Here is an 11,301-nt window from a genome sequence, read left to right as displayed (position 1 = left end):
TTTTGGTTTCACAAAGCTTACTAAAAAGCAAAATGCACTACAGGTCTATTTTTATTCAAAATTGGAGGCAAGACATTTTTTTTAAACACATGCAAACAAACTGAAAACACCTATAAAATAGCAGCTTGAGGTAGACATGATGAAGGGGTGGAGAGCAGAAGCAGTATGCTGTGATAATTTGGGGTAGCATAGCAGCTGACTTAACTTTTGTTGTTTTCTTTTCATTATTTTCTTTCTCCAGCTACTTTTTATAAGAAATATGTGAGAGATGAAGATGCGATATTTTAAAAACACTGTTTGCAAATTTTTATTTGGGATTAGAAAATGTATTATTCCAGACAATGATTCAAAAAGTCACTATTAGTATAATTATTAGATTAGATGAACTATAGTATTTTGATATATGTAATCACAAATCCAGTACCAATCAGGAAATTCTGATTGTAATTAAATGTAATTACTATGTAATTAAATGATTAATTACATTCATAAAACTGAAATATGTTATTGGCTACCATTCTTAAAAACTCCAAATGGGTGGTGCAAAGCTATAGCTTGACAGTGTTCTTAATAATTATATTCTTGGTGTAAACGATTTGGATGATAGAGGCTGAAATCTGTGATTACATTTTTGCCCTCCTGCTTAAGTTTATTTCCAGCCTTTGTTGGGAATGGGACCCTTATTTGTGAAGACATAGTAAGTTCTGAGTTAATGGAGGGACCCATTTTGTGAGACTCATTTGCAAACCTGGTCTTTTCTACATTGCATAGTTTCATCCTCCTAAAGACCCTTAAACTGAATTTCATCCTCTTAAAGACACTTAAACTGATTTGTCTCTAGATGTGTAGAAGGGAGTTATAAAACATCAATTAAATCAATAAATAACTATGAAGATATTGTTGGACATGATTTTATAGATCTATAACCATTAATGATATATTTTGATTTTTTAGACTTTAGGGGGTTTTGCTCTGTTTTTATAAATGGTATATTCTGCAAAAGTGATCGAAATGAAGAGCAATTTTAAGATATTAACAAATGGCCTGAGAGAAGATTGAGCATATGAATCAGATTCCCAGTTCCATAATTTGAACAGGTGTTTACAGCTTGAGGTAATGTCCATTGATTTTTTATTCATGCAGCCAAAAAGAAAAAACAAACAAAACCTCATAGTATCTTTAGATGTTTAAAATCAGAGTGTAGATGATATTTGGAGAACTTATGTATTACTTTGGAATAGTCATGAAAATACTACCATCAGGCTATTTTTATGTTGTTTTTATTAACCATGAAGGGCTGGTAGGTAGTTCTATATTACTATGTCAGTTAATGGAGAGGAAATACTCATTTTACATGTTTCCATTTGTGAAACATAGAAATGAAAGACACAGACACTGTGTCCCTACAGAAGATTTTTTTCTATTCAGTTTTTCTTCAAGCAAACTTAGCTGTTTGAACATCTCATTTGTACAGTATCCTTTTTACTGAGGCATCATAACCACTCCTCCATTTTAGAATAACAATATAACTGCTGAGTTACTGATTCATTTAGAATAATTATTATTCTTTTTTTAAAGATTTTATTTATTTATTTGATAGACAGAGATCACAAGTAGACAGAGAGGCAGGCAGAGAGAGACGGGAAGCAGGCTTCCTGCTGAGCATAGATCCGGATGCTGGCTTGATCCCAGGACCCTGAGATCATGACCTGAGCCGAAGGTAGAGGCTTTAACCCACTGAGTCACCCAGGCGCCCCTAGAATAATTATTATTCTTGTTCATTAAGGATAATCCTATAGTCTGCTTTGAAATCCTAGGACCCAAGATTGTGTTTTGTTTAATTTTATTTAAGTTTTTATTTACTTCCAGTTAGTTAATATACAGTGTTAAATTAGTTTCAGGAGTACAATATAGTAATTCAACAGTTCCATATACTCATCATAAAAAGGGTACTCCTTGATCCCCATCACCTGTTTAATCCATCCTGGCCCCAGGAATATCAGAGGGTTGTCTTTCCCTTTGCTTGTTTGCTTTGTTTCTTAAATTCCACATAGGAATGAAATCCTATGGTGTTTTTCTTTCTCTGACTCTTTTCACTGAGAATGATGCTCTTTAGCTCCGTCCTTGTCATAGTGAATGGCAAGATTTCTTTCCTTTTTACGGCTGAATAGTATGTCTGTGTGTGTGTATCTGTGTGTACCTATACCTATATTCTTTATCCATTATATCATCAATTGACAGACTTTGGGCTGCTTCCAACTCTTGGCTATTGTAGATAATGCTGCTGTAAACATAAGTATGCATATGTCCCCTTGAATTAGTGTTCTTATATTCTTTGGGTAAATGCCTGATAGTGGGATTATTGGTTATATTTGCAGCATTAATGTGGATAACAAAATGGTGTAAATTTATCAGGTTCTCTTTATAAATTTTTTAATCTTATTTTTTTTCAGTGTTCCAAAATTCTTTGTTTATGCACCACACGCAGTGCTCCATACAATGCGTGCCCTCCATAATACCTACCACCAGGCTCAGGTTCCCTTGTTGAGGCAGTGATTCCTCCAGGAAATAAAAATTAGAAAGAAATAAATTTCAAAAAGCAGTTCATAACCCATTAACCAAGATGTGATTCCCAACTGTACGGAAATGATTGATATGAGATAGACACGAGGGAATGTAGCACCATGGGAAGAGAGAGATCTGTCCTATATGTATCCCATTCTTCCTGCAGCATCAAAGAGCTTCTAGTCCTGTAAGACTGTTCAAACTTCCTGGATTTGTATCAATTAGGATCTAGTTAAGAATACATAATATATTCTTTGTCTTTCACAAAGATAATTATCACAGGTGGTTGGTTACATAGATGTATCCGGCGTATGTGGTTTAAAGCATTAGTACCTCCTTTTAAGACTTTTGCATGATTCTGTGCTACTTTGCTGAATAGATATTAGGGAGTTCAAGTTTGTTGTCTTCCTCTGAGATATTTTAATGCTATACATTTGGGAATGATAATAAAGCTTTTAAAATGGTAAAAAAATGGTGCTTTTGTTATTTTTTGAATAATTTGACACACATATTAATGATAGATACCCACAGATGAATGCATACCAACATTTACCAAAGATATTTAGGCAAATATGCATATAATCTAACAGCTTTGATGAGGATATTTTGATACATATGGAGAAAGACTCTAGAAATTAACAAATCTAAAGAATCCCAATTTAAAAGTGAAAAAAACTGAAATTAAAAAAATATATATATTTAACTGATTTTTCTATCAGTCATCTCCTTATGGCATAATATACATGCATAATCAAATGCACACTCACATATATGCAAACAAGCTTTGAGGGGACATAGGGCATATTTCCACTCTTAATCTCAAAAGATCTTCAATGTACTCTGTCATCTCATATAATCAATTTGAAATATACAAATTTTAATATATACTTATATATAAACATGGTTTATATGGAAATATAAATATATATTTAATATGCAGTATGCATTCAAATGATTTAGTAAAAATGTCTAGAAAATATTTTAATTTTTATAGTTTCAGAATGGCAACATAGAATGTGTGTATGAGTAAATGAATATGATAAATTACATGTTTAACTTTTAATATAGGTAGAATTTTCATAGGAAATTGAAATGTACTTCTCAATAACATATTGAACAATAAAGAAAATAATAAATTACTATCAAAACGTGTAAAATTCAAGTGACTTAAATGTCACAATTTTTTTTTAACTTTAGAATTCCAGTGTTTGTCTTAAGCAAATAGTATTATGAAATATTGAATGAAGTAATAAAATCTTGTTTAAAGATCAACCTTTTGAAAATATATTGGGTACTATTTTTTATTAGTCATATTTGTAGTTTCTACTTTTCATTTGCCTCAGGTTTATTCCTCTAAATTTAGCTAGATTCTACCATTTAATACTTCTACTCAGTAAAAGTACTATAGTTGGTTTTTTTTTAAGATGCTGTTTATTTATTTGACAGAGAGAGATCAAAAGTAGGCAGAGAGGCAGGCAAAGAGAGAGAAAGGAGGAAGCAGGCTCCCTCCTGAGCAGAGAAACCAAAACAGGACTTGATCCCAGGACCCTGAGATCATGACCTGAGTCGAAGGCAGAGGCTTAACCCACTGAGCCACCCAGGCACCCCTCAGTAAAAGTACTGTAGTTTTTGAAATTCTGTTAATTATAGTCAACAATTGCCCATGTCTGATTTATTGAGATTATATACTCTTCTTCTATACACTTTTCCTACAGTATGAATGGAATCATTGCTGATTTTCTATGCATATAAGAATTGAATTTCTTCAAATAAATCTTATGTTTCTTTTGTGCCCACAGAGACATCTGGATACTCATCAGAAGTGTAAAAATCCCAACTAGAAAAAAAAAAAAAAGGAAATAATTATTCTTTCTTATTCCTATGATAGATATAGCAAGTTATATTAGAAAAAAAAACTATCGTATATCTCTTAAAATATTTCTCAAGTACTTCATACTTCCGTATCAATTTTCTTTACTCATATTAAGTGCCTAACATAATATATGTTCAACTATTTTTATGATTGAATAAACATAGAAAGTACATAGCAGAGGTCAAAATAAATCCACATTTTTTTTTTATTTGCCACTGCCACAAAGCATTTCCAAATAAGGAATTTTTAGCTCTCGGAATTTTTCAATAGTAGTTTCCTGTATGTATGTAATATACATCTGCACACACACATGCATATGGCAAACTGCATTAATTATGATTCCAAAATTTTATACAGTGGAACAAATAATGGATGAAATGGATGTAATACATACCCTTTCCAATACATGCAGCTCATTTCAATTTAAATCTCCTATGTGTGTTAAATTGCCCAGCATTTAAGATTATACCCTCATGCTCCCAGCCTTCCCTTCAGAGACATCATGGACACTTGAAGGACACAACACATACACATGTCTGTGTTCATGCATAAGAGAGAGTTTCAAGTGAAGTGCATTATTACGATCACTTCTGTTAACAAATTATTGCTGCTTAATAAATATGTTTGGGCTACATTTTCCAGGTTGGATTAAGCCATGGTTACCTAGATAATTTTGTTTCATTATATTTTAATACGGCTAAAAATATCCAAGATAAAAATAAACATAGAAGCCCAGAATCCTTTTGCATAAATGTCAAACTTTAGCACTATAGAAATTTGTTCTCAGAAACCACTTCTCCCAAAGGTGCATTTACTTAAATATCAAAAAACCTAGGTCTTACCTGGCAGAGTTTGTGTCATGATTGTGAAACTAATCCATGATCCAATCTGTTAGATTAAAACATAAATTAATAAATACCTATGATTAAATGTAGTATTTTTTTCACTTGTGATATTATATAGGTAATGTGAAAGCTTAAAACGCAATAAAAAACTGGGTAGAAGTAAATTTCCCCCAAATAATACTTTTGTTGTTAAAAAATGATAGTCATAATTCCATAAAGAGCATCATAAAACAAAATGAAAGATATTGTCCCAAAAACTTTGAAGATATAAAAAGGAATCCTGAAACATCTTAAGATATTTTATATGAAGATTATGTTTTTTTAAATAAATACATGTGAAAATATTCATTTTTTGCAGGGAAAACTGTGGTTAAATGTTCCAATTTCCTATGCCTATAACTTGAATTGAAATAATATATCATAATTTATATCCCTGTGCCAAATATATAGATAAAACCTGTATATAATCATATATATTAAACTTTAATATATATGTAATTACATAAACATATGCATTTAGTATATCATGGGATAAAGTTTAATTATTTACGTAAATAAATAGCATACCTCGTAGGTGTAGTTAGGACATGAAACCAGGAAAAACATCCATGTGAAGGGGTTATAATTTGGACTTGGAAAACATGCATTAATTCCTTTTAGAAAGAAGGGTAGAAAATATCAATGATGATACATATTGCAAATTTAATCATATGTCTTATATAATTCTAAATTCCCTGGAATAACTTATACTACATAAAATGTCATCACGTATTTATAGAAACCTATTTCCTAAATGACTCAGAAGAATCCCAGTTTCAAATGTTATGACCTTTTGACTCAAACAGAATATCTGTCATTTTCTATGTCTATAACTATGTTACTATAAAATTACAGAACATGCCATGATAATCAGTTCTTTAAATTCCAATATATAAATGTTATTTTGCATAATAGATGCAGTTGAATTGCATAGTGAAATAGTAAATGTACTTTAACAATTGCCTGCCTCTTCTCTTTTAGTATCAAAGAAGATGATGTTTTTCGTTGAGATTATTAAATACTTCAAACCTCCCTTTCTATTTAATTAATGAAAATCCAAGGGGAATTTTACAAGGATGTCATTTATATTAGAAAAGTGTGAAAATCTCTCATAAGAGGATTACAATGAATATCAGCATAGTTAATATTCAGAAATACCACATAAATTACTTCTGCTTAGCAATCAGAACTGTTATTTACAGTTTTCATTATACTTAGCATATTGCCACTTGATTTTTGTGATTTTTTTTGCCTTCTAATTTCTTTCAAGAAATGTTTTAGGTAACAAATTTATAGTGATTTCAAGTTGAGCTTTGAGCAGTGACATTTGTAAAAGTAAATATGAATTATAAAATTACTGTTTATTCTCCATAGAAAATTTAATCAGATAACACATCAACTAATCTCTTTTAGCTATAATTCTAAAGTCATAATGAAATGTCAGTATGTTGTTTTCAGAACTGTAACTATTGTTAAAATATCAAAGTAAAAAATATATTAGGTACTGGGCAGATTTCATGTATGGCTTATTTCAAGATAAGGATAAATACATATACCATTTAATATTACAGATTCTCTTGATAACGTACATGCAAGTGCCTTTTTGTAACATCCATATATTCATCAGAAGAAAGGTGATTGAGGAACCTACTATCCATGTTATAAAAACTGCATTTCAGAGGTGGAAGATGCATAAAAGATAATCTGGGTTAAACCTAGTTTATGACTGTTCAGCCTCTAGTGGTAGTGAAAATGTTCAGGGATTCACAAACATGCATTGCTTCTAGTTTGTAGATTTGATAACCAATATGTCTTGGGACCCAGAAAAATATACGTATATAGATACTATCTCCTGTATCTATTTACTGTTAATGTTAAGATGTAAGTCTAGAGGTTATTAATTTAGTACTTGCATTCCCATGAAAGTTTTTCTCAATCAATAGTTACTATTTCTAATAGAACTTCTATTAAATAAAAGTCAGAAGATTTTTTACATTGCAGTGCTGCACTCCCCAGATTCTTCTTCAGGTATAAGAGTTTATTCCACAGCTTCAGGAATAACTGCTGGCAGAAAACTTTAAACTCTCAGCACCTTCTGTGAAGATTGTCAGGCAGAAGGTTTCAACCTTACACAAGATCACACTCACTCTTTGGTGTAGCCTCAATCCAATATTTGACCAGTGTGGTAAGTTAAAGATTCAACTCAGAATAACACCGATTGTTCATTGCACCTGTAGCATGCCCCATAGGTTCGTCTGAAACTCCCCTTGAAATTGCAGACTCTCAATTTTCTCCCCAAAGATGACTTATTTTTTTCCCATTCATAAAATCACTCTCTAAGAGACTTCCTGAATGCTAATCTCCACTTCAGCATCTGCATCCCAGAAACTAAACCAACAGCATTTTTTTTTTTTTTAGAATGCATTTTAGGGGCGCCTGGGTGGCTCAGTGGGTTAAACCGCTGCCTTCGGCTCAGGTCATGATCTCAGGATCCTGGGATCGAGTCCCGCATCGGGCTCTCTGCTCAGCGGAGAGCCTGCTTCCCTTCCTCTCTCTCTGCCTGCCTCTCTTGTGATTTCTGTCAAATAAATAAAATCTTTAAAAAACAAACAAACAAAAAAAACTTGCTTTAGAATGCATTTTAAAGTTGAATGACCTACTGAAAAGCCTGCAATGACTCCGTCGTTAATAGTAGGTCCCATACAGATAGCTGCCGGTACAAGAGTAGCTCTGCAAATGTAAAGCCTTTTACCAATGGTATGCTGGCATGCTACACTGGTGGAAAGGAATGCTTTATTTGGTCCAATGAAATTAAGTGGTGATTACTCTCAGTGCTCTTGATAAAGGCAGCTGAAACTGAAATTGACAATTGGCAATTAAAATCCAGCTGTGAGAAAGATAGAAGACCTCATCAGAGAAGCTCTAATCTCTTGCAATGAGAGAAAGACAGAGAAAGCTGAAGACCAGGACAAGGACTTACTGAAAGAGTAGTCAGGCTTCAAAGAAAAAAGAACTCTGATCCAAACTAGGTCTGCTAAGCCAAGGTGGTTGTTCACAAAATCTTGGAAAATATAGATTTCCATGAACTCCCTGAACCTGCAGAAGTCATCCACTCCTCTCTATTAAAAGTTAGAACACTCCCTTGCGTAAAGGCAATACATATGCCACTATGTTGCAAGAAAACCCTTCTAGGATCTACTCCATGCCCTCTCTTAACTCCTATGTTATAGGCTAGGGTTACAATACAAAATAACCTAGATGTGGTCTATATACACAATGGAATACAATGCAGCCATCAAAAGAAATGAAATCTTGCCATTTGCGACGATGTGGATGGAACTAGAGGGTATCATGCTTAGTGAAATAAGTCAATCGGAGAAAGACAACTATCATATGATCTCCCTGATATGAGGACATGGAGATGCAACGTGGGGGGTTAGGGGGATAGGAGAAGGATAAATGAAACAAGATGGGATTGGGAGGGAGACAAACCATAAATGACTCTTAATCTCACAAAACAAACTGGGGGTTGCTGGGGGGAGGTGGGGTTGGGAGAGGGGGAGGGGGTTATGGACATTGGGGAGGGTATGTGCTATCATGAGTGCTGTGAAGTGTGTAAACCTGGCGATTCACAGACCTGTAACCCTGGGGATAAAAATACATTATATGTTTATAAAAAAAAAAATTGGAAGGGGAGGCGAACCATAAGAGACTATGGACTCTGAAAAACAACCTGAGGGTTTTGAAGGGTCGGGGGTGGGAGGTTGGGGGAACAGGTGGTGGGTAATAGGGAGCGCACATATTGCATGGAGCACTGGGCGTTGTGCAAAAACAATGAATACTGTTACGCTGAAAAAATAAATAAATTTAAATACTGAAAAAAAAAATAACCTACCTGAGTTTGTTCTGGATCTGATAAGGGAACAACAACAAAACAAAAGATTATGCCCCAGTGGACGTACAGAACCCAGCTACCATGTGCCAGCATATTATGGGAAAATGTACTATGACTGGGGTGCTTAATGAGAAAGGCAAAATATAAAATTGGACAAGGGTAGGTTGATTATGTTGACACTGTCTTCTGGGATATAGGAAATCATGTTCTGCTGAAATGGTACAAACACACTAATGTGCACCTGGAAGCATGAACAGATGTAACATGAACAGAGTAAGTTAGCATGAACAGAGTAATGGCATCCAGTAAGTGAGGAAGAAATGTTAGAATTCCATGGCAAGCGGGGAAAAGGTATCAAATGGTCTGGAAAGCAGGGATCCTAGATTAGTCTATATAAGGCTGAAAAAGGAAGACCTCTTTCTATGGGATAAATTTTTTCGTGTTCCATATCCCCATGTTCTTTTCTATGTTCTTAGAACTTAGAGCATTTTCCCAAGCTATAAGGAATGTTTCCGTGAAAGGGGCACACCAACGCTAAGATTAGCGTTGTTTTTCTGCAGTTCCAGTCTGAGTATAAGTGATATCATCTTAGAATTAGAATGAACTAGTAGTGATTGAGATTTAAGGATCCATACTTCCCCTTCTCCCAAATCAAGGCATTTCTAGTGGCAGCACTTAGCTGTCATAAGCCAGAATGTGTAGTTAATTCAGAAGAAGTTTGATCCACAAAGCATTATGGCTAGTTAAAATAATGAAACGTTCGTAGTGACTAGCTGATGTTTACTCAACACCACTATTTCTGAATTTAGGCAAAATAAGAGATGAATAGAGATGAAAAGAGATTTGGGGCAGCTGACGTAATATAAAATCCTTTCCCAGTTTTTGGACTTCAACCAGTTGTAAGACACTAACCTCATTGGTGGAAGACTGGGACCTCAGGAAAGAAGACCCTGCAACACTGAAAAAAGTATCCATGAAAATTTTATCCTCTAGTTGAGGATCTAGTAGGGGCACCTGAATATCTGGCTCAGTCAGTTAAACATCTCTTGATTTCACCTCAGGTCATGATCTCAGGGTTGAGAGAACAAGCCTCATGTTGGGCTCCATAATGGGCATGGAGCCTGCTTAAGAGTCTCTCTCTCTCCTTCTGCCCTTCCCCTGACTTTAAAGAGAGAGAGAGAGAGAGAACCTAGGTCATGCCAATAGATAATCCCTGAGACATTAAACAAGCATGTTGAGTGTAAAAGGAATCTACCAGTTTGTGGAGAAGAGAATTAGCACAAATCAGTTGTTTTACCAAGACCATGTACAGTGGTTAAGGCTGTGTGCTCTCCCACAAGAATGTCTCTTTTAAATTTCCCCCAGAAAGAGGCCTACTGGCATCTTGACAGGGATACTACCAAAAAGTATACAAATTGGATCTGTGAAAAAAAAAAGAAAGAGACTGTGATGGTTTCTGTGATACACTGTCAAGATCCCTAGCAGGTATGATGGACTTCTTCCCTAAATGCTGGGAGTGCCCGTAGCAGAAAGTTTTCAACTATCAGACCCTCTGATAGGATGATTTTGACTAAAGAGAGCTGCCTTATCCTTGGTCATTCACATTTCCCAGAAAGATCCACACCTAAGTTACCTTTTTTCTACTTATTCCAACGTAAGACACAAGTCAGCAAGATTATCCTAGCATCAGATACCCCTATAGAATTGACTGAGGCCACCATGAGACAGCATCAATTTCCACTTAGCAAAATTCTCCTTCCTTTCTTCTTTTCCATACTCTGTAATAAACTTCTTTTAAACTTACTCTATATCAGATTGTGTCTACTGAGGAGCACATTTTGTGACATCTTATTTAAATGATAAAAATTAAATGATCTCCCTAAACATAACTTAGGACTAAAGCACGTCTAAGGAAGAGATATTATTATAAATTTCAGTTAATACATAATGGGGAGTAAAAATTCAGGAGTAGCAGAAATTTTTCAAAGCCAAGAAAAGAACTGGTATTTTAAAAAAGGAGTTTATGTAAGAAAACAAGAATGTACTGTATTATAGAAATCTTGGATTCATGATAAGAAAAAGAA

The 11,301-nt window shown here is 34.2% G+C and overlaps 1 protein-coding gene across 1 annotated transcript in view; it reads right to left on the bottom strand.

Annotated features, from left to right (window-relative positions):
• Positions 1 to 4,274: 4,274 nt before the first annotated feature.
• Positions 4,275 to 11,301, bottom strand: part of TECRL (trans-2,3-enoyl-CoA reductase like) — a 104,266-nt gene continuing 97,239 nt past the window's right edge. The window contains exons 10-12 of the mRNA XM_045998376.1: positions 5,851 to 5,936; positions 5,281 to 5,326; positions 4,275 to 4,402 (exon numbers count right to left, since the gene is read on the bottom strand). Coding sequence (XP_045854332.1) covers positions 4,275 to 4,402; positions 5,281 to 5,326; positions 5,851 to 5,936 — 260 coding nt within the window. The remainder of the gene's footprint in view (positions 4,403 to 5,280; positions 5,327 to 5,850; positions 5,937 to 11,301) is intronic.

Source organism: Meles meles, chromosome 2 (assembly GCF_922984935.1).
Source record: "Meles meles chromosome 2, mMelMel3.1 paternal haplotype, whole genome shotgun sequence".
Taxonomy (NCBI): Eukaryota; Metazoa; Chordata; class Mammalia; order Carnivora; family Mustelidae; genus Meles; species Meles meles.
This window is presented reverse-complemented; position numbering and strand designations above follow the sequence as displayed.